At 38.5% G+C, this 24,391-nt stretch overlaps 1 protein-coding gene across 2 annotated transcripts in view; it reads right to left on the bottom strand.

The window, feature by feature from the left end:
• LOC108707282 (splicing regulatory glutamine/lysine-rich protein 1) overlaps nt 1-24,391 on the bottom strand; it is a 39,146-nt gene that overhangs the window by 4,321 nt on the left and 10,434 nt on the right. For both annotated transcript variants that reach the window (XM_041580536.1, XM_018244473.2), the window contains exons 3-9: nt 8,713-8,849; nt 7,338-7,370; nt 6,716-6,913; nt 5,144-5,322; nt 3,343-3,473; nt 1,857-1,962; nt 69-188 (exon numbers count right to left, since the gene is read on the bottom strand). In XM_041580536.1, coding sequence (XP_041436470.1) covers nt 69-188; nt 1,857-1,962; nt 3,343-3,473; nt 5,144-5,322; nt 6,716-6,913; nt 7,338-7,370; nt 8,713-8,849 — 904 coding nt within the window. The remainder of the gene's footprint in view (nt 1-68; nt 189-1,856; nt 1,963-3,342; nt 3,474-5,143; nt 5,323-6,715; nt 6,914-7,337; nt 7,371-8,712; nt 8,850-24,391) is intronic.

Genomic DNA, 24,391 nt, shown 5'->3' on the forward strand with positions numbered 1-24,391 from the left:
ATCAGATATTCAATAGTTGATGCTCAAGGGCAACAAAATGTTTTGAGGAGTATGTTCAGCAAACTTACCTGGAGCGTGAGCGGCTTCTGGACCTGCGACGGTCTTTAGACCTAGAGCGCTTCTTATTCGGGCTTTTTGATCGGCGCTTCTCTTTGTGCCTGGAATGGGATCTGTTATGTGAACGGCTCCTGTTATTGGAAAAAAAGAAATCTCCAGTCGGTGACTGCTCGAGGCAGGGGGTTTTCCCACATGAATACATTCTAGTGTGTCTGTAGGTTCTTCGGAAGACTGCTGGCGAATGTGAAAGTGTCACATGTACCATAACAGTGCTGGATAATTAAAGCTTTTTTTAGAATTCCCTTTAACATGTGTGCTCTGTTCTAGATCACAGCCATTTTACTGCCTGCATTTTCTGTTTGGTCACCTGGGTGTCAGTGACACTGCACATGCTCAGTATGCTCTGGACTACTATTGACAAGCTGAGCTTAGAGGTTATTGATAATCATCAAACACAAAATGCAGTTTCTGCCAAAGCAGCTGCTACAAGGCCTTAATTCTAAATTCTGATGCAGAATGCACTGGTTTAAGAGCTGCCATGTAATATGAATTTAATTTTGAAATCTGACATGGGGCTAGACATATTGTCAGTTTCCCAGCTGCCACCAGTCATGTGAACAGTGCGCTGATAAACTTCAGTCACTCTTTACTGCTGTACTGCAAATTGGAGTGATATCATCTTCCTCCCTCCCCCAGTAGCCTTAAGCTGGCCATAGATGCAAAGATCCGATCGTTCGAATCCTTGAACGATCGGACGTCCCAATCTCCCGACCTGCCACTAACCGTTCAGATCAAATAAAGTAGTAAAAGAACAGATCAGCCGATATTCTGCCCGACAGCAATCGTACGAAAGTTATGTCCGACAAAAGCTGGTGACAGTCTTCCACTGAAATTTGTCAGATCAGCAATACACGCAGAGAAATTATCGTCAGCCGACACAAATCTTTTAAACTGGCTGATCGACCAAACGACCGATCTGCGTGGGGCGAAAAATGTCGGGACTATCCACACACAGTCCGAAAATCGTATGAATCGAGGATTTGTACGATTGTTCTATTGTTAAAGGGCATGTAAAGTCTAAAATAGAATAAGGCTAGAAATAAAACATCTTTGCAAGACCAAGACTGTGCACATGCTCAGTGTGGTCTGGGCTGCTTAGGGATCGTCATAAACAAAGCTGCTTGAGTTCTGCATGGCTGGTAAGTAAGATGGGGGCTCCCCTGCTGTTCATAAGTATGATTGTTTCCCTGCTCAGCAGTTAGAGACCGTCTGACAATTCCTATCCACAGCAGTAAATGAAGGGAGAATTTCACTGCATATAGTCAGGTTTCTAATAAAAACGGTACACATTTTTTAATTAAAGTATATTGGAGATTTTTCATAAAAAAAAGTAAAAATGTGATTTTATTGTTTTGCCTTTACATGCCCTTCCAATGGGAAGGTAACCAGATAGCAGCTCATTAACACATCAACATTGAGTAGGAGAAATAACGGCCTGCCAGAAAGCAGTTCCATCCTAAAGTGCTGGCACAAGTCACATGACTGGTGGCAGCTGGGAAAATGACAATATGTCTAGCCCCATGTCAGATTTCAAAATTGAATATAAAAAAATCAGTTTGCTCTTTTGAGAAATGGATTTCAGTGCAGAATTCTGCTGGAGCAGCACTATTAACTCATGCAATTGTTAATTGCATTACAAAGAAAAGCATTTAACAACTACCAGAAAACTGCTTCTTCTATATTTAAACTCATCTCCAAAATCTTTACCAGGCAAATTACAATGAGGAGCCTCCTCTCACCTGTGTTTTGAATGCGACCTTTTCCTTCTGGAACGTGACTTGGAGCGGGATCGGGAGCGAGTTTTGGAGTGCTCTTGTTTAATCTTCTCACTTGGTTTTCCTGTTTCTGAAAAAAAACGTACATCAGTACACACACACGGAACATGTGAAGAAGAGCTGGGCTTGTACGGGCAGAAAGCATAGGGTGCATGGTCTATTCCCAAAACATACAGAATAACAACTATATATTCTGTTAGCACAATTACACATTGAGGGGCAGATTTATCAAAGGTCGAGGTGACTTTTCGAATGAGAAAAAAAAAAAAAATCGAAATTATAGTTATTTTTTGTGTACTTTGACTAGGGAATAGTTCAAATTGAAAAAAATTAGAAAAATTAAATATCTAAATTTATCATGAACTGTCCCTTAAAAAATTCAACTTCTACCATTCGCCATCTAAAACCTGGCAAATTGCTGTTTTAGCCTATGGGGGGCCTCCTAGAACCTATTTGGAGTCAATCAGTGGACTTTGAAAAATCAAATGTTTTTTTTAGGAAAAACTTAGAATCAAATTCGATCGAATGTGATATTACTTCAATTTGTACAATTCGAATTTGGCCGAATACAGAACTATTCGATCGAAAACAGACCTATTCGACCAAAAAAAAAAACTGACTTAATTTGGTCTTTTTTAATTCAAATTTCGAATTTTTTCAATTCGAAATTCGACCCTTGATAAATATGCCCCTCAGTGTGCAATTAGAAAACACCAGCACCAGAGATGCCTTCATTTAATCCACATACAAATGTTCACATTACCTGATACTTACATGGGGTATTTTACAACATATAGAAAGACACCAGCTTCAAGCATTAAAGGAGAACTACAGCTTAACTTAAGAAGTAGGTAGAAATGTTGTACATTATGTTTTGGGCTTCTGTACCAGCCCAACACAACCACAGCCCTTTAGCAGTAAAGATCTGTGTCTCCAAAGATGCCCCAGTAGCTCCCCATCTTCTTTTCTGCTGATTCACTGCACATGCTCTGTGCTGCTGTCACTTACTGAGCTTAGGGACCCACTCACAATATACAGTACACATAGAATAGAAATGTCACAATATAAGGCTGATTAGTAATTAATACAGATTATTATTACATGGCAGCACAGAAACCAGTGCAATTAGCATCAGAATTTAATAATCAGCCCTGTAGCATCAGCTTATATTACAGACCAATCTCATTTTCTGCTGGATAATTTAGTGACGACCCCTAAGCTTAGCTTCTCAACAGCTGCTCAGAGCCCACTGAGCATGTGAGTGTCACAGACACTTTCCAAGATGGTGACCCCCTGTGACAAGTATGAAGTCCTGGATCATTGCTGCTATTGACAAGCTGAAACTTTAGGCTGGTGCAATAAGTTCAGTTTATAAAATATGGCATTTTCAGCCACATTAATTTTTAGGGTTTAGTTCTCCTTTAAGCATTAAGGGTAGCAGATGAAGTACCTGGTTCGATAGCTGCTGAAATGAAGGACTGTGCTTCCCTTACTCGCTTCATCACTTCCTCCAGTTCTTTCGCAGCTGCTTGAGGAGTCATCTCAGGTGGCTTTACAATTGCATTGTTAGAGTGATTGATTCTGTATAAAGAGAGATCTCCGTTCAGCACAGAGAGGAAAGCAAACAGACCCTGGATTTCAAAAGGCTGCCATTCTTTCTGCAGTTTGTCATGTTTCCACTAGTAAATTTAGTGTTTTCCCCTAGCTTTTTCCCCTAGCTTCTTTGAAGGTGCTGGTTTTTCAACCAAACTGGCTGATATTGGTCTACATGGTAAGTGTGGATTCCTAATATGCAAGATGGTTAATTGATTTGGCTGAGGTCTGTATTATCACAAAAACACAATTACTGGCTTCTTTATGTACTGGGCCAATGTAGCTACAGATAAGTGCAGCCTAACTGGCCTCAGAAGCTCAAACAGGTATATGTACTAAGCTTTAGTGACTGCACCTTTTATTCAATGTTATATTATTCAATTTAATTTTTTTTTCCATGAAGATTTCACCGTCATGGCACTGCTCTACAAAAAAACCCCCAAAAAAACCTTTGCTTTTGCATGCACAATTGTAAATTTAATTGGGGTAACGGTAATTTAATTGGTTTTTGACCTCATTGGTTTTGTAAACTTGTATTGACAAGGTTGTCTGCACAACTCACCATTCTGTATTTCGTTTTAATTTGCATCCTTATATCCAAACTATAATCAATTTAGGGATATAATATTGGTGAAATTGTAGCCATGCCAGAATATCTGTTGCCTGGACATATACTGTAGCACATCAGTCAAACAAATAAAACCAGTCACTGTGAACAATTTTTAGAAAAAAAAAACCCTTGACAAAGCTACTTAGGCGAAACGAGAGTCTCCTCCTTTTTAGAATTTATTTAAACATTCTTAATACTTAAAAGATGGAGGCTAGCTTTTTTTTTTAACAAATATTTCAGTCTGCAATTACAAGGGTGGGGTGGTGTTTGGGAGGACTCCTCTTTGCACATTGTACATCACTCTCTCTCCTTGCTACATTTCCAAGGGGGCGACGATTTGTGTTTTTTAAATCTTCGTACAGGGCAGGTAAATAACGAGACCACAGTCCCGGTTACCCCGTCTTCTCCAAGCTTTGTGGTGTCCCAGGCAAAGAAAAAATCAGGCAGCAGAAATCGGGACAACTCCAGCTCTCTTTATTTCATTTTCCAATCTATGATTTCATGCAACGTGAACAGTTCATTTAATTAATTCCAATTAACTTTACCGGCTACCGATTAATTTTCTAAATCAAATTTCTGTTCATACAAACTGTGATTTTTAATTATTTATTGCACTGCACTTTAGAATTATGAGCAGCTAGGTATTTCAATTGTACATTGGGAATCACTGGAAAACACTGGTAATTAATTTCTGTAATTAACTTAAAGCTATTTATTTCTAATTAATTGAACTAGTAATTGAATACTCTTTATGGTGAAAAAAGTCAGATTGAACTGCTATGGAATTCGTTTATACGTATCACTTTTAAAGTAACGAATAGTGATTTATCATGCATAATAATTAGAGAACAATTGAGAGATATCTGCTGAAAAAATAACCCCGTATTAAAGGGTAAGTTTATATATGGGGGGTTCTATTGTTTCAAGTAACATATGTACAGGCGAGTGTCGGATCCCAATTATAATCAAAGGGTTTGAATTCTAATTTGGTTGGACCGGGGTTATTACTAAAAACTCTATTTCAAAAACCAGTCACTGTGTAACTTACTTAAGTGGCCGATCACCAAACATAACTCCATTGAAGGTAAGCGCTCGCGTCACATAACTTTGATCGGCAAACTCTACGAAAGCGAACCGCGTGGGCTGGGTCTCATCTCCAGCCATCCGCACAAAGCGAACATCCCCGACTTGCTTAAAGAACTCGAGCAGTTGCTCTGCCGTCGTAGTCTAAAAGAATGTGAAACAATGCAAATGAAAACATGACTAAATACAGGAAGACTAGGATCTATTATAAAACCATAAGAGAGTAGCATCCCTGAGAATTATTATCACTGCAATGTATTTTTTTTTTTTCCTTTCTGAGCTGGATACCTTGGTACGTAGACTTTTTTTTTGGGGGGGGGGGTTCACAAACCTCTATCTCCACTTTTGTCTTTTAAACAGACAGAGTTTTTGTCTTTTGCACGACATTTTAAAGACTATTTTTCTGAATTTGTCAGCTATCAAATTGGAATTTTTGAGGGATGGGGGTTTATTTTACCAAGTAAAATCATTTTTTTCCAGGATAACCTGATTATAATATAATCATAAGTGTGAGTTAAGGCACCAATCCACGGGCTGATAAAATCTACTGACAGACCGAGTCGGCAGCTTATTGGCCGTGTGTGGGGCCACCCGACGGGCGTCCCTGATCGACATCTGGCCGTAAGTTGTTGGGCCCTAGGGCCCACTATCAGATCAGCCCGATATCGCCCACTTCAACATGAGCATATAGGGGAGAGATCCGCTCACTTGGTGACATCGCCAAACGAGCGGATCTCTACGTCTATGGCCACCTTTAAAAACGTTTTACACATACAATTATATAAAATGGAGTGCCCTCCATTGATCTGTATCCTTACAATCTGGTTTTCAGACAGACAGCTGCCTGGGTTATGTAAATACAGCAAATGTAAGATGCAAAGGGATTCTGTCATGATTTTTATGATGTAATTTTTATTTCTAAATTACACTGTTTACACTGCAAATAATTCACTCTACAATATAACATTTATTTCCTGAACCAGCAAGTGTATTTTAGTTGTAATATTGGTGTGTAGGTGCATCTCAGGTCATTTTGCCTGGTCATGTGCTTTCAGAAAGAGCCAGCACTTTAGGATGGAACTGCTTTCTGGCAGGCTGTTGTTTCTCCTACTCAATGTAACTGAATGTGTTGCAGTGGGACCTGGATTTTACTACTTGAGTGTTTTTCTTAGATCTACCAGTGAGCTGTTACCTTGTGTCAGGGAGCTGCTATCTGGTTACCTTCCCATTGTTCTGTTGTTAGGCTGCTGGGGGGGGGGGTATAACTCCAACTTGCAGTACAGCAGTAAAGAGTGACTGACGTTTATCAGAGCACAAGTCACATTGACTTCGGGCAGCTGGGAAACTGACAATATGTCTAGCCCCATGTCAGATTTCAAAATGAAATATAAAAAAAATCTGTTTGCTCTTTTCAGAAACAGATTTCAGTGCAGAATTCTGCTGCAGCAGCACTATTAACTGATGTTTTTTTCAAAACACATTTTTTCCACATGACAACATCCCATTAACAGATCAGTATGGTCACTGACAAAATTACCTGGGAATTTAGGTTTCCAACGTATACGGTCCTCCTAATTTCATCAACTTTGGTAGGGTCCACATTGCCCATAAGAGGGGGCTCAGAAACTGGCGCTACGGCTGGGCTCAGTACTGGTAGAACAGGGGCTAAAGTTGGTAGAACAGGTTCCAACGGCGCAGGTAAACTTACTCCCAATGAGGTAAGCGGAACGCTCAGCTAGCAACAAAACAAGAATTAAGTCATAAATCAACAAAAATGCATTTGTTTTTAAATCAATGACCTGAGCATGCAAGCACTTGACTGTGGCATTGCCTGTGTGCACTGAAGTATGGGGACTTGTTCAGCTACTGGCAGGACATAAACGTTTTCTCCTCCCAATGGCTGTAAGGTGGCTTTAACTAGAATCCTTTTTCCCCCGAGCACTACACCAACACATTTTATCAACAATAGATTTACATCATCGCTCCTTATATATTCAGGCTGTTGCCTTAGAAACACTGCACATGCTGCATACTTTTATCCTGCAGGATGAATAGACTTATACCCTGAATTCAGCTGGCAATACCTGAAGACAGGCAGACATGGGGGTGATGTTCAGGAACAGGCACATATTAATTCTTACATTATATCGGTTGCTTACCAATGGGACTTCAACCTTCTCTCTTCTTAGGACCTAAAAAAAAAAAAAAAGTTATATTGATGAATACAAACATGAAGACGATTAGGCAACAGTCCCAAAAAGAATACAAATAACTAATAAGTCAGTATATGGAAAGAAACTCTGTATTTGCATTTAAACTGGTGCCATCAATTTACAGTGGTTGTAGAATTAGTGGGATAGTACAGTGAAGTTGTAGGTATATTATATTTGCGGGTTACTGTGCTGTAAGACTAATGGCACACTCCGTTTCTATACAGGTGGAGAAACAGCCGATGCAAGCTGATCTCCTTCTTGCTGTAAGTGCAAGGACATACACTGCACCAGCCTATGTGCACACTGAAAGATGATTTCTGTGCTGAAATACAAAAGTATGCATTTTTAGAATTAAATTTGCTCAGTGTGCACACAGGCAGACACCAAGCCTGGAGCCGCAGCTTGTATCATCTGTTTCTCCAACTCCATTTCTATGCAGGTGGGGAAAACCAGGTTGCCATTGGCCTAAAAGTATAAACATACAGTTAGGTCCATTAATCTTTGGACAAAGACAACTTTTTTTTCTAATTTTGGTTCTGTACATTACCACAATGAATTTTAAATGAAACAACTTAGATGCAGTTGAACTGCAGACTTTCAACTTTAATTCACTGGGTTGAACAAAAAGATTGTGAGGAACTAAACCCTTTTTTTAACACAATCACTTCATTTCTGGGGCTTAAAAGTAATTGGACAATTGCCTTTCACTTGTTGAAGACTAAACTTTGGACAGAAAGGCCCACAAACAAACAGCAACCCTGCATCCCTACTGTTTTAACAGTTTATTAATTACTAATCAGCCTTATATTGTGACATTTCTGTTCTATGTGTACTGTATATTGTGAGTGGGTCCCTAAGCTCAGTAAGTGACAGCAGCACAGAGCATGTGCAGTGAATCAGCAGAAAAGAAGATGGGGAGCTACTGGGGCATCTTTGGAGACACAGATCTAAAGGGCTGTGGTTGCCTTGGGCTGGTACAGAAGCTCAAAACATAATGTACAACATTTCTAGCTACTTCTTTATTTAAGCTTTAGTTCTCCTTTAAAGCATAGCCATACCTTCCACCCATTCTACATTTAATTAAAGGAAATGTTATGGGGCAATAATTACTTATTTAAATGTTTTTTTTCTATGGAAGCTGGTGCTCGCCTTAAATCTACTGGTGTCTACGCAGGCCAGGAACTTTTGGAAAGCCTGACTGAGAAGTCTGATTTGGTAGCACTCATTTGCACACAAATAGCTCCGAACATCCTTGTATATGACTTCAAATAAAAAAAAAAATGACCCCAATGGGCCCTAAAGAACAAGGTGTAGCACCTACTGAAGCAAGGGAAGATGCAAGAGGAGGGGTTGGAGTTGGTGCTGGAATAGGCAGTAAGCCGGCCCCAGGAAGCAAACTTGACAATAGCGGAGCAGGAGCCAGAAGAGAGAGCGCCTTCGCTTCTTCGGGTATTTTACCTGCAAAAGGGGCAAATATTAAAGTTAAAACACGGAAGTGTAAGATGGAGTGAATAGTTTTTCCCTGGAACTTATAAAGCCATAAAAGAAAATGCACTAGCAGATCCCTAGTACAAAAGAATAAAAACTGATTTTTCTCTCTCCCCTCCTAAATCATTACCATACTCTTCTGGAAAACAAACAAAAAAAATTTAAAGTGATCAAAAACTCCAAATATTTAATCTCATTATTGGAAAAATTTAAATTTTAAAACTGAATAGACAATGTATTGAACACTTTGAGCTATGGGTCACCTGTACAGGAAACTTAAGGTTCATGAACCAAACGATATCAAGCATGGAGGCTTTTCCCAGGGCGGTGTTTTCACGCTGATCGAAAGATGTGTTACACAAGACAACCGTTCGTGTTGGCTGCATCACTAATAGCACACAGAACATCAGATACAGAAAAGAAGAACATTTTTTAAAGTTCAATCCCCAGAAATGTCAAATTTCCAAATTTGATATAAAATAAACAAACAAAACAAAAAAAAAGAAACCAAAGTAAATAAAATAAGGGGGGGAAAAAAAGGAAAATGAAGAAGAGGGAGACAAGGTGCTGCTTAATGTCCCATGTTTAATCTGGCACACTTGGGGTTTAGCATTTCCGCTGGGTTACTCGACTGCAAAGCTATAGTGATTACAAGCCAAAGATGTAGCGCTTAAAACTGAGCTGATAAATGTAATGGCTAAATAGCAGAGTAACTAACATCATGCAGGACACATAAAGGAGTGGGGCAGATCTTCTCACACATTTCCCACATACCAAAGTAGTCACGGAACTGATCCAAAAAAAAAAAAAAAAAATCGGGATAGACGTAGACTGTGCAAAACAGGCAGATTCAACCAGAATGACAACTCTTAGTACAGAGCAATGACAGTGGGGGGGACTGCATATACTACTGCCTGGCTTTTTATTTCATTTAACTCTGCTCACAGATGTAAAGGGATAGTGCCAAGTGCATGTATGAGCCATGCTTATAATCCAAAGCTTTCCTTGCAAGTACAGGTATCGGACCTGTTATCCAGAATGCTTGGCACCTGGGGTAATCTGGATAAGGGATCTTTCTGCAATTTGGCTCTTCATACCTTAAGTCTACTAGAAAATCATGAAAGAATTAAATAAACCCAATAGGCTGGTTTTGCCTCCAATAAGGATTAATTATATATTAGTGGGATCAAGTACAAGGTACTGTTTTATTATTATTACAGAGAAAAAGGAGATCATTTTTAAAAATCTGAATTATTTGATTATAATAAAGTCTATGGGAGACAGCCTTTCCGTAATTCAGAACTTTCTGGATAATGGGTTTCCAGATAACGGATCCGATACCTGAACATAGAAAGGCCATATTTCATATTTTTACCAATGCAAGAGTTTGAGGAATAATGTGTGTGTGTGTGTATCTATCTATCTATCTATATATATATATATATTACATTAACATGTTCAAATAGGACCAACTGCATTTTAAAAATTTAAATGGAAACTAAAAGCCTGCCTACACCAGGGAAAAAATTTATAAAGGGTCGAATCGAAAATTCGAATTCGTAATTTATGGTCAAAACTGTCAAATTCGACTAGGGAGTTATTCAAATTTGATTCAAGTTTTTTTTTAAAAAAAAATTTGAATCAAATATTTTAGATTTTTCTTACTCTGGTCCTTTAAGAATTCAAATTTGACTAGTCGCCACCTAAAACCTGCAGAATTGCTGTTTGAGTCAAGGGGAGAGGCCCAGGGATCCATTTGGAGTTGTTTGCAGCCTTCCTGACAAGTTTTTTTCGGAGAAAACTTTCGAATCGAGTTTTTTTAAATTCAATTGGTTTTCCGGTCAATTTAATTCTTCAGAGTTTTAAAATTTTGATTTTTTTTTAAAATTTCGATTGGTTTAATTTATGGGAGATGAATTTGAAATTCAACCTTTGATAAATGTGCCTCTACATGTGTAGGAAGTGATCTATTCACCAATGCACTTGCAATTCACCCTTTGGACCAGTGGGTCTTGTTTTTTGGATATAGCCCTCCATCCAAGTATAATTTCAGACCCTCAGTATCGTGGGGGTGCAGCAGTAGATGATTGGCACTTTATCCCTCCAAAGCCAAACATCACGAACTTACAGTGCCAGGACCAGGGCTCCCTTTCTATAAGGATTCTAAAGAGTGACGTCCACTTATATTCACCTATGAAGCAGATAAAAGGCCACACACAATACCTTAGCTCCACCAACAAAGAAGGGAACCAGTAGAAAACCAGGGGCTTTGCCTGATCTAATTCTATTACACAGACACCATATTCCAAAACCATCCAGCAGCTCCATCAACCAAAGATCTAATTTTAAACCATTTAACAGGAAAAACAGGTCCAAACTTTACAATATGTAGAACTGCCATAATCAGAAAAAAGTACGTATAACTCTTTGCCCTGTTGTTAGTCTCTCAGCAGTTATTAAGTATGTTCAGGTTAAGTACACAATACGCTAAAAAGCGAAAAGTTCTTTATAGGAAAAATCAACTGAAAAAACTTTCTGGTGTCTAATAAAAGAAAACAATTCTAAGCAACTTTGCGATATACATTCATTACAATTTTCTATGGTATGTATTTGCTATTGAATGCAGTGCTTGTCCCTTTCTATTCTCTGCCAGATGCCAAAATTGTTTAAAAGGTAACAACCAGGAGTTAAGCAAATGCGGCTTTTAACAGCAATGGCATTTTAAAAAAAAAATGTTTAATAAATGTATACTGGAAAGATGCTTAGAATTCGGTTTTGTTTTATTAGGCAATTTGTTATTTTGGGGTTGACTTGCCCTTCAAATTATATTTAAACATTTACTATTATGTTCTGAGAATGTATTTATACATATATGTTTTGTATGATAAAAGAAAACAAAATTCCAATTCACTAAGGTGGGTGCTAATTTTTTTTGAGTTTTATTAGATGCTAATAAAGATATTTAATTCAAATACAAAAACAACCAGGAATCAGCTCTCTGAGTGTTTAGTTTTCTGAAGTCGCCCGAACTTTTCTCGTGAGGCAACTTTGGGTGACTTCGGAAAATGAAGCGCTCCGAGTGCCATCCCGCCAGCAATTTACATTCTAGTCGGCGGCAAGGCTTTTCGGGGAGATAAGTCGCCTGAAGAAGTCGTTTTGTTGCTGGGCGACAATCTCTGCGAATCGTAGAGTAACACTAGCCTAAAGGGGTTGTTCACCTTCAAAAACTTTTTTTCAGTTCAGTTGGTTTCAGATAGTTCACAAGAAATAAAGACTTTTTCCAATTACTTTCTATTTGTGAACATTTTTCTAATACTGAAGTGTAAAGTTTAATTTGTCACCTTCTAAAGCAGCTCTGGGAGGGGGGGGGGTCGCAGATTCTTTAACTGTTTTAAATTGATACATTTAGTTGATACATTTATCTTTGTCCCTGCTGAGCAGAATTCCCGAGTTTCATTAAAGGCAGCTGTGAGAATTGATACAATAGTTGCTGATATTCCACAAATACAGCTTAGAAATGTATCAACTAATTGTATCTACTAAATGTAGCAAATGGTAACAGTTCAGAAGCTCCTGGATCACTGAACTGACAGACTGAAACAGCAGAGACACACGAACATTAAACTTTAAACAAATTTGGGGAAAACGGTAAAAAAAAATTAAAGGATAGAAAGCATTTGTAAATAGATTTTTGTTTATGGTGAACAATCTGAAAATAACTAAACTGAAAAAAGTGTTTGGAAGGTGAACAACCCTTTGAGCGCAGTTAAAAGGACATTTAAACCTCTTTGTTGAACATGAGTTAATGAACATGGCATTCTTTTTGTCTTTTTTTTTTTTTTTAATAAATCAGGAAAACCATTTTTTTTTAAATTTCTAACTAACTAAATCGGGAATTAAAAGTTCTTGCATGATTGGGCTTTTTGAAGTTTATATTAAGTGGAAAAATCTATTTTTCCGCCCTGCTTAATGGCTGTCTTCATATCTGTGCCCAAATCTAATGCTCAACCTCGCAAGTACCAAACATGGAGTAGTTTCAATTTCCCTAAGGCCAGTTCCACATGGGGGCACAAAATCAGCAGTCCAATTTCACTCCCTATGCCGACAATTGGATCTTTTGTTTCACATCCAGAACTGCTGTGTTGGCTACAGCGAAAATACACTCAGCTGCTTTCGGCGCAAAAATGGTAAGTCCCACATATCTTCACCAAAATCAGCCAAATATATATGTGCCAGGACACCCCAGTTCTGGATGCAAAATGAATTGGAGGCTACTGCTTGGGTAGGGGCTGAAATCGGGCTGTGTATTCACAGGCGGATATCGGGCCCCTGTGTGGCACTAGCCGAAAAATGCAGAAAATTCGTTTTTATTGATTAAAACAATAGGACAAAAATATGTTCAACACAGGCCTGATTCATTGCACTCATGTTGGACAAGGAAGGATACGGGCCCTTCAATAAGATTCCACCTAGCCAGTCTGATTTGAATATGAGCTTTGATTACTCATAATCTGGACCCATGGTGAGTATAAACCATGGTAATACTGGGCAGTGTTCTACCTTTTCCATATATTTCAACAAAAGGGAAACCTGAACGTTTATAAGTGCTCAGTGTCAGCTCCCCTTTCTTTGGAGAAATCTTTCTCAGCTTGAACCAGAAAGCAGGACAAAGCCATACCAGATGTGTGTACAGTCTGATAAAGGCATACTAGTAGTCCAGCATAAGGAAAACTAAAAGCAATGCTCAGCCACCCTGATGCCTTTAAAGGAACAGATACAAGACCCTGCATGAAACAAGTGCTGTTATATGCATCTTTGCAGCACCAAAAATCAGTACACTGATTCATAATAGTAAGAGAGCAGAAACAGGTGAATAATGTACTTACTGGAAGTAATGCCGGCCATTTGTATCATATAATGTACTTATTTTGTCAGTGTAAGGAGAAAAAGCAGTTAAACGCTGCCGTATTCATACAGAGAGGATTACAACACTGCTTAGTTTGTATCTAGGTTTAACAGCAAAAGTTGGTGGGTCTGCGGGAAAATACAGATTTGCTAACTGGGTGTTTTTTAATGGGTGATTAAGTGGCTGAGGTATGTGCTTCTCTTCATACTGCCCACCCTAAGGCCTAAGGGCGTTTGACCGGCATTTGTCTGACTCCTGCCTTTATAGATTACATTGTTGGCTAAACTATATTGAATATTTTACACAGATTTGTACCCAGTTTTAATTTTAAACTGACCTGATAATTTAGGGCAGAGACACACGCTACTATTTCGGGAGACAAATCGCTTCTTCTTCTGGCGACTAATCTTCCCAAATTGCCTTCCCACCGGGTAGAATGTAAATCGCCGGTGGGATGGCAATCGGCTTTCCGAAGTCCCCCTGAAGTTTCCTAGTGAAGCAACTTCAGGCGACTTCGGAAAGCGAATCGTTCGGAGTGCCATCCCGTTGGCGATTTACATTCTAGCCGGCAGGAAGGCAGTTCGGAGAAATAAGTCGTCCGAAGAAAAAGTGATTTGTCACTGGGCGACTAATCTTCCGAAATAGCAGCGTGTCTCTGCCCTTAAAGTACAGCTATGGGATTTATTACCTGGAAACCCATTAGCAAAAAATTCTCCAAAGCCCAAGAATGCTGTGCCTGTTTTTCTTGCCCGATCCCCTAACAAATTTTTTTTTACAAAGCCATCGTATTAAAGGGGTACCTAGGATGAAAGGGACTCTAGTGAAGTGATTGGTCTTTATTTTTTTATTAATGTATTATTCTTTGTGGAGTATTAAATTAATAAACCTTTGGTTCTGGTGCTCCAGTTTGGAATGTAGCTAGGTAGCTGGTGCAAATAGAGTGGACGATGAACCGAATCGACAGAAGGAAAATTTATAAAAAGTAACATTTACTTTAAAAATGAAGGCTCAGAAAATCTGTTATTTTAGTAACCCCTGATAACCAGATAGCATTGAAAATTACAGGCAGGCATAAACATGCAAATGATTCAAACAGAAAACTTCCTAAGGATAATCCTTCCTATAATATATTTACAATGTTAATTTATTGGGCAACTTTCCACCTTACCTTAGGTCTACTAGAAGATCATGTAAACATTAAATAAACCCAATAGGCTTTATGGGTTCTGCTTCCGATAAAGATTAATGATATCTTAGTTTGAATCAAGTACAAGGTACTGTTTTATTATTAGGAAATAATTTTGAAAAATTTGGATTATTTGGATAAAATGGAGTCTATGGGAGACAGCCTTTCTGTAATTCCGAGTTTTCTGGATAACTGATCCCATACCTGTATAATTTTTAGCATATTTTAGAGAAACTTGTAGAAAAAAACCCACTGTCTCGAAAAATCCAGACAGGGACACACAGAGTATGAAATACAGAACATCTCCCATGGCAACTTTCAGATAACAGTGGCCACAATATCATAAGGGCAGGGACACACGGGCAGATTCGGGGAGATAAATCACCCGGCGACAAATCTCCTCTTCTTTGGGACGACTAATCTCCACGAACTGCCTTCACGCCTGATAGAATGAAAATGAGGAAACTTCAGACGCTCCGATCCCGCCATCGATTTTCATTCTAGCCGGCAGCAAGGCAGGTTGGGGAGATAAGTCCCCCCCTGAAGAAGAGGAGATTTGTCGACGGGCGACTAATCTCCCCGAATCTGCCCGGGTGTCTCTGCCCTTAGACCTTAAAGTGATTGAGAACTTAGAGACATTTTTTGCTCACGGAGTGTGCAATGAGAGTATACAGCTGCGTGCAAATTCCTTGCCACACCCTTAATGGATCATATACATGTATTCATGCTCCCTACTGCATATTATAAGGATTTTAGCAGTCACCAAGTATTTCCGTGACCATAGAACTGAGAGGATTTCCTCATATTTTACAATACGGGTGCATTATTTTTTTTTATGATAGAATATAATATTGAATTTATACACAAGCTGGTTTAGGTGACAACAAGTACAAATAACGACATCACTAAGAACTGGTTATAAGGATATTCATGTGTATTCTTGTGTATTATAAGATATAACACAGATATAAACTATAATTATTAACACTATAGATAAAATAGCTAATGAAAAGTAAAATATTGAATATCAACTGTAACCCATATACTGTAAGTAAAACTACATTTAAGACAATGGCACACAAGGGCATTTTATAACTGCACGATAATCTCCCATGACAACACCTGCGCATGTTTGTCAGCGAATGGTGACTTTGGATGGGCAAAACCCTGGTCTGCCATTGCCTGTGGCCAGAATTTTTCCTTTAAACATCACAAAAGCACCTTAAAGGAAAGCTATAAAGACAGAATATTGCTAATAGATTAGCCACAATAGTGCAAGCTATAACACTGTATTTATTCTGCAGAATGCTTTACCATACCTGAGTAAACAGCTCTAGAAACTGTTTGTTTAGGATAGCAGCTGCCATATTAGCTTGGTGTGACATCACTTCCTGCCTGAGTCTCTCCCTGCTTACTCATAGCTCTGGGCTCAGATTACAGCAGAGAGGGGAGGAGGGAAAGAGAGAGAGGAGCAAACTGAGCATGCTCATGCCGTGCTCTGGAGGTTTAAGCCAAAAGAAGGAAATCTGATACAGAAGCCCATGTGTACACAATAGAAGGAAAGAAATGTGTATTTTTTGGTCTGTTATTCCTTACTTTAAATCAATTTCCAAAAAAGAGGTGGTCACTATCCACTAAAGGTCCTCTATCACTTTGTATCCTTCCTGATTTTTGTGCTGCTTTGAAAAAGCCCTTCATTTGTTGTAATAGCACCCAAGAAATGATAATCAAACTAAAAGCATACAAACCATTCTATTGATGTTACTGGCCATTGTATACTGCATTTTAATTGTCAAAGCAAAACAGGCCTTAAGGGTCAGGGCACACAGGCAGATTTGGGGAGATTAGTCGCCCGTCGACAAATCTCCTCTTCTTCGGGGCGACTAATCTCCCCAAACTGCCTCCCCGCCAGCTAAAATGTAAATCAGCCGCGGGATGCCAATGGGAGCGATTCATTTTCTAAAGCCGCCCAAGTTTCCTCGTGAGGCAATTTCGAGCGACTTCGGAAAACGAATCGCTCCGAGTATCATCCCGCAGGCTATTTACATTTTAGCCGGCGGGAAGGCAGTTCGGTGATATTAGTCGCCCTGAAGAAGAGGAGATTAATCTCCCCGAATCTGTCTGTGTGCCCTGACCCTAAATTGTCACCAATAAGACAAAGGCACTTAGCAATGTCAAAAAGCCACAGTGCGTCAAAAGAAGCATCAGGTTGAAAGAAAATGACATACATTAATGAATCTGTTATTCACATTCTTAGCACAGCTTATATGAACTAAAGCCTACCTTTTGTTAATCTAAACGGGGGAGAGCAGGGACACTATTTTTAAATTGGGGAAAAAAAACACAAAGAAGCAAAAGAAAAAGTACAGGAAAAGAAAAAACAAGAAAATAAAAAAAAATAAAAAAATAAAACAACAGAGACAGGACGTCCATCTTCGGCCACAGCCTCCGAGCTCATCCTCACATGAAGTTTTCCCTTTTCCCTTGACGGCAGGTTTAGTGGCATGGCAAACAGTACCTTACTCAGGCAAGTGTAACAGGTCTGCCTTGGCCAGGCTAGTCATCTAATAATGCACATATATCACACAGAAAAAAAAACATACAAAACCAAATTGTTAAAATTCTGTCTACTGTGAAATGTGGACATAAAAAAAAAAGAAAACGAAGGGCATAAATGATGGTCAGGTTAGCGGATTTATTTCTTGAGTGAGAACACCACTCCCACTAGTTTCATTTTACAATCACACATTTAACAGGTATTTTTATCATGTGAAAGATGAAGGTGAGACAAACCAATAGTTTCTAACTAGAGAGTAAAAGGGGGGAAAAGTAAAAGGATTCTCTCATTTTAGGAATGTGGTTAATATGTTTGTTGTGTGGGCTTCACTGGGATAAATGCACAATAAGCAGTTATTATTCACTTTACTTTAATTAGTATAGTAGAGCAAGTGGAGAGATCGGGACAAAGAAAGATGGAAGAAAAAAAAAATTATATAGAGAGATATATATATATATATATATATATATATATATATATATTCTGTTATATAGTCTAACAGAAAACTACACCCAAGCCAGTTTGCATTTTAGAGAATTTTCAAATTGAGGGACATCTTATTATTTTCCTTTAAAGATTATACTTCCTTTAACAATATCTAAACCGATGGTTAGCAACCGGCTTCTGCCTATGGCTAGCAATTAGCTTGTGAGGTGACCCTGTAGAACTTTGCATTGGGCTACGGTCTGCAGAATCTAAACCCGTCAAAGCCATTCTCTACTGATAAAGCACAAGAGTGGTGACTATTTAGCAGAATTGCTGTTAAGGACAGGCATTACTACAGTAGTTGTGTTATTATTCTGTATAAAAGTTTAAGATGAGTTCCATCCAGCAGTTGTACTGGCTTAGCCTACTGAGATCAGACAATGACCAAATGATACAAATATAGTTCATAGGCCCATTGTATTATCCTACAAGTATTGTGAAAATAGACCACCTTTATATTCACCACACTTACTAAACAATTATTTGCCTTACAGACAAAATCCTTACAGACTGAACAATATGGTGCTTTTCTGTTCCCCGAATACTAAACCAAATCCTAATTTGCACATGGAAATTAGGGGTGGGAATTACATTTTTAATTCCTTGTTTTGTGACAAGTCACAAAATTTCCCTCCTGCACCTAATTTGCATATGGAAATTAGGGGTGGGAATTAAATTTAATTCTTTGTTTTGTGATAAAAGTCACGAAATTTACCTCCCGTCCGTAATTTGCATATGAAAATTAGGATTCGGTTCGGCCGGGCAGAAGGATTCAGCCAAATCCGACTCCCGCTGAAAAAGGCTGAATCTTGAAACGAATTCTGGATTTGGTGCACCCCTATTAATTATATCTTTGTTTGGATCAACTACAAGGACCTCTTGCTTATTATAGAAAAAAAGGAAATCATTTTTTAAAATTTGGATAAAGTGGAGTCTATAGGAGATGGACTTTCTGTAATTTGGAGCTTTCTGGATAACGGGTTTCTGGATAATGGATCCCATACCTGTACTAATTTGATGCTGATATTCCTTGCTTTGAGCAGTGCTGGACCTGAGCTTGAACAAACTTAAAACATGGAAGATCATTCTGGAATCTTTTCTGTAATTTATGTAATTTAAAATTTTAATGGGGGGGGGGGAGTAAAAATATACAACAGTTCACACTCTTAGAGCTTCTAATGACTTTTCAGGGGTTATTAAATATATAAAAAGCCTGGCCCACTCTCCAATTGGCCATGGAATGGAATGTCAGAGCTGTTCAACTAACGGGTATAGATAGATGGAGACTATTATTATAGAGTGTGCTTAACCAAGATCTCAGTTTTTACAGACTCGCCAAAAGTATTTTGTTTAGTATTAAAAACAAACACAGAAAGCCCTGCTTAAAGGGATACTGTCATGGGAAAAAAATTTTTTTCAAAATGAATCAGTTAATAGTGCTGCTCCAGCAGAATTCTGCAATGAAATCCATTTCTCAAAAGAGCAAACAGATTTTTTTATATTCAATTTTGAAATCTGACATGGGGCTAGACATATTGTCAATTTCCCAGCTGCCCCAAGTCATGTGACATGTGCTCTGATAAACTTCAATTACTCTTTACTGCTGTACTGCAAGTTGGAGTGATATCACAACCTCCCCCCAGCAGCCAAACAAAAGAACAAAGGGAAGATAACCAGATAACAGCTCCCTAACACAAGATAACAGCTGCCTGGTAGATCTAAGAACAACACTCAATAGTAAAAACCCATGTCCCCCTGAGACACATTCAGTTACATTGAGAAGGAAAAACAGCAGCCTGCCAGAAAGCATTTCTCTCCTAAAGTGCAGGAACAAGTCACATGACCTGGGGCAGCTGGGAAACTGACAAAATGTCTAGCCCCATGTCAGATTTCAAAATTGAATATAAAAAAATCTGTTTGCTCTTTTGAGAAATGGATTTCAGTGCAGAATTCTGCTGGATTAGCACTATTAATTTATGCGTTTTGAAAAAAACATGTTTTCCGATGACAGGATCCCTTTAAAATATAACCGTCCATTGGCTTAAAAGCTTTGATTGTTTCACGACTCCCAGATTCCCTCAAAACAAACCTAATTGTTAGTAGTTTTCATTGGAATAAAGAAATCTTACAGGCAAAGATGTTATTAGGGAATAGTATAGCTACATGATTGCCCTCCATTTATACAAATATATGCGCCTAATTGTATGGCAGAAAGTAAAAAAATGAGACCACTTGTTTATTCTTTTAATAATAGCTCTTTTGTTAAATCTAGGGAACAAAAAAAAAGGCAAAGTTCTTTAAAAACTTACCCATCAAGAGGTCCGCTTACTTTCCAAACCCAGTTATCAGAACTAATAGATCAAATTATACACAAAAATGGACATGCATTTACAAAGCATCACGTACAGTTAGACCTGGGTCTGGAAGTCCATTCTGTAAAATGCAGTCATGTGTGTAGCTCATGTGTCTCTGCTGCTGATCTCCTCTTATATTCGTGAGAGACAGGCACTTTTTTAAGCCAATAAGCACTCCCTGTCCATGGGGTTTCCCAGAAAATTTTATAGCAACAAAAAACAACAAAGGGCAGATTTATTATGTGGTGTTGAAAATGGAGGAATAATTCGTCACCCATCGCCAGTAAAAATGGCATAATTTATTTTTAATGCGATTTTAAACGGCAGATTTATTAAAGGTAAACTATACCCCCCAAAATGAGTACTTGAGCAACAGATAGTTTATATTAAATTAAGTGGCATATTAAAGAATCTTATTAAACTGGAATATATATTTAAGTAAATATTGCCCTTTTACATCTCTTGCCTTGAGCCACCATTTCTTGGATGTTCCGTGTGCTGCCTCAGAGATCACCTGACCAGAAATACTGCAGCTCTAACTGTAACAGGAAGAAGTGTGGAAGCAAAAGACAGAACTCTGTCTGTTAATTAGTTCATGTGACCAACATGTATAGTTTATTTGTGTGCACCGTAAATCCTAGGATCCCAGGGTGGGATTAAAATGGCAGTTTTCTATTTATGATTACCCAATGGCACATACTACTAAAAAAGTATATTATTATGAAAATGGTTTATTTACATGAAACAGGGTTTTACATATGAGCTGTTTTATGCAATATCTTTTTATAGAAACCTACATTGTTTGAGGGGTATAGTTTTCCTTTAAGGGTCGAAGTGAAAATTTAAATTTTCAGATTTTTTTTTTTTTTGGTCAAAACTCTCAAAATTCGAATTGCGAATTATCCAAACTCGATTCAAGTTTTAATTCGAATTTCGATATTTATCATACTCTGGCCCTTTAAGAACTCGAATAAGACTAATCGCCATCTAAAACCTGCCGAGCCCAGGGATCAATTTGCTGATGTTTGCAGCCTTCCTGACATTCAAGTTTTTTTCAGAGAAAAAAAAAAATTCTAATCGATTTTTTTAAAATCGAATCAAGTTTTTCTAATTTGAATCAAACTCGATTTGATTTTTCGGGTCGTTTCAATTAGTCCAAGTTGAAAAAAATTTGATTTTATTAATACATTTCGATTGATCGATTTTCGAATTTTGAATTTATGGGAGTTTTAAAAAACGCACATGAACTCATAATTCGACCCTTGTTAAATATGCCTCCAAGTGTAAAAGAACAGCGGCAAATCCAGAGTTGGCATGGCGTAAAATAAAACACACCTTGATATATTTGCCATTTATTTTACACAGCATAATAAATAGGTCCCCAAGTTTGAGATAAGCCTAAAATCTAAAGACACCTGCCTAGTTAGTGTGGGAGTACGTTAATATGGTGTCCGTACTTTGGCCAGTAAAGCCATCCAAATCGGCATCTTATTGGCCCGTGTATGGGGAGCTCAGGAGGGCTTGCTCGACTGATATCTATGGGGTAGCTTTGAAAATCCAGTCAAACAAGGACTGCATCAGTACAATTAGCTCAAGATATCGGCTGATCTGATCGTGGGGCCTAGGGCTCAACGTTCGGATCATAATGCAGGCAAAACCAAATCAAAGAAGATAGCCTGCCATCCGATCGACCCTGCCCGATCTACATCTGCCTGATTCCGTCAGATATCAATCAGGGAAGTCCATCGGAGGGCCCTACGCATGGGCCAATAAGCTGCCGTCTCAGTCTGACGGCAGCTTTTATCGGCCCCTGTATGGCCAGCTTAGGAGTGCCGACAGACCTTATTTTCCCCATTCTTAACATGGGTATACATTTATTGCCATCATTAATAGTTTTACTTGATATTTTCTAGGGATGCACCGAATCCACTATTTTGGATCCGGCCGAATCCATCTCGGAAGATTCGGCCGAATACCGAACCGAATCCTAATTTGCATGTGCAAATTAGGGTCTGGAAAGGAAAAAGTGGAAAAAAATTGATTTGCTTCCTTGTTTTGTAACAAAAAGTCACGTCACATCCCGCCTCCCCACAATTTGCATATGCAAATTAGGATTCGGATTTGGTTTGGCCAGGCACAAGGATTCAGCCGAATCTGAATCCTGCTGAAAAAGGCCTAATCTTGCCCGAATCCCGAACCGAATCCTGGATTTGGTGCATCCCTAATATTTTACAAGTGGTAGCCCCACTGCCATAGATATACATATATGCAAATATGAGAGAAGCATGAACAAAGGGAATCCCTGTGCTTTATTTTTATTGTGTTGAAACACTGAAAATCCTTGATTGCTCTGAAAGGTGGGATGTTTTGTCCAAAACTCATGAGTTGTATTTAAAAGGGTGGTTCACCTTAAAGTTAACATTCCGTATGTTATAGAATGGCTAATTCTAAGCAACTTCTCAACTGGCCTTTGTTTTCTTCTTTTTTATTTTTTTTATAGTGTTTGAATGATCCGCCTTATACTTATATTTCCAGCTTTCAAATGGGGGTCACTGACCCCCATCTAAATAAAAACACATGCTCTGTAAGGCTACAAATTTATAGTATAATTGCTATATTTTTTTACTCACCCTTCTATTCAGGGGCCTCTCCTATTCATATTCCAGCCCTTATTCATATCAATGTATAGTTGCTAGGGTAATTGGACCCTAGTATACAGATTGCTGAAATTGCCACCTGGAGAGCTGCTGAATAAAAAGCTAAATAATTAAAAAACCATAAATAATACAAAATATAAACCAGCTGCAAATTGTCTCGGGATATCACTCACTACATAAGGGGTCTAGGAGTAAGTGCCCCAGTAGGCACAAAACGCGTTAGGCGGTCACCTGTATGTCCTAATAAACTATTTAATTTTTTTAATCATATTTTTGGTCTTTACTTTTGGAGAAAACTCTTTGAAAACTTTTTTCTGTCCCTAACCTTTTGAACCCGTGAGTCACATTAAAAATTAAAAATAGTCAGGGATCAACACAAGCATGGAAAAGCTCCAGGGGAAGCCAAAAAAGGACTGTGATTGGCTATTTGGTAGAGCCAATGTGGACTGGCAACCATTCATATTCATATCAATGCATGGCTGCTAGGGTAATTTGGACCCTAGCAATCATATTCCTGAAATTGCCAACTGGAGAACTGCTGACTAAAAAGCTAAATAACTAAAAAAACACAAATAATAATGAAAACCAATTGCAAATTGTCACTCTCTTGCTCATACTAAAAGTTAATTTAAAGGTGAACAACCCTTTTAACAAACTGAGGTTATCATGTGGTACATGCTCCCTATTAGTTGCTAGCATGCTCAGCAATTCTTGTGTCTAACAGTGACCTTAGTCACAACACAAACCCAAAGTGTACAGCCAAAAAGTGGCATTATCAGTAATAGTACAAGTAGTATCGGACAGAGCTGGTAAAGGCTGGAAGGGAGAAAGGAAAGAGAGAGAGTGAGAGAAAGAGAGTGAGAGTGAAATTCACACACACAGAGAAACATCAAAATGTATTTATGAACACTCAATCTTTGGGGTATACCTGAATAATTTTAACCTTTGCAAAAAGGAAACGTCTGGCCTCTGGTTGGTACAAATAAAGGATTTGGTCATGTGCTTTCAGAAAGAGCCAGCACTTCAGGATGGAACTACTTTCTGGCAGGCTGTTGTTTCTCCTACTCAATGTAACTGAAGGTGTCGCAGCGGGACCTGGATTTTACTATTGAGTGCTGTTCTTATATCTAACAGGGAGCTGTTATCTGGTTACCTTCCCATTGTTCTGTTGTTAGGCTACTGGGGGGGAAGGGGAGGCGTGATATCACTCTAACTTGCAGTACAGCAGTAAAGCGTGACTGAACTTTATCAGAGCACGTCACATGACTGGGGGCAGCTGGGAAACTGACAATATGTCTAGATTTCAAATTTAAAAAATTCTGTTTGCTCTTTTGAGAAATGGATTTCAGTGCAGAATTCTACTGGA

The sequence above is a fragment of the Xenopus laevis genome, chromosome 1S (assembly GCF_017654675.1).
Source record: "Xenopus laevis strain J_2021 chromosome 1S, Xenopus_laevis_v10.1, whole genome shotgun sequence".
NCBI lineage: Eukaryota > Metazoa > Chordata > Amphibia > Anura > Pipidae > Xenopus > Xenopus laevis.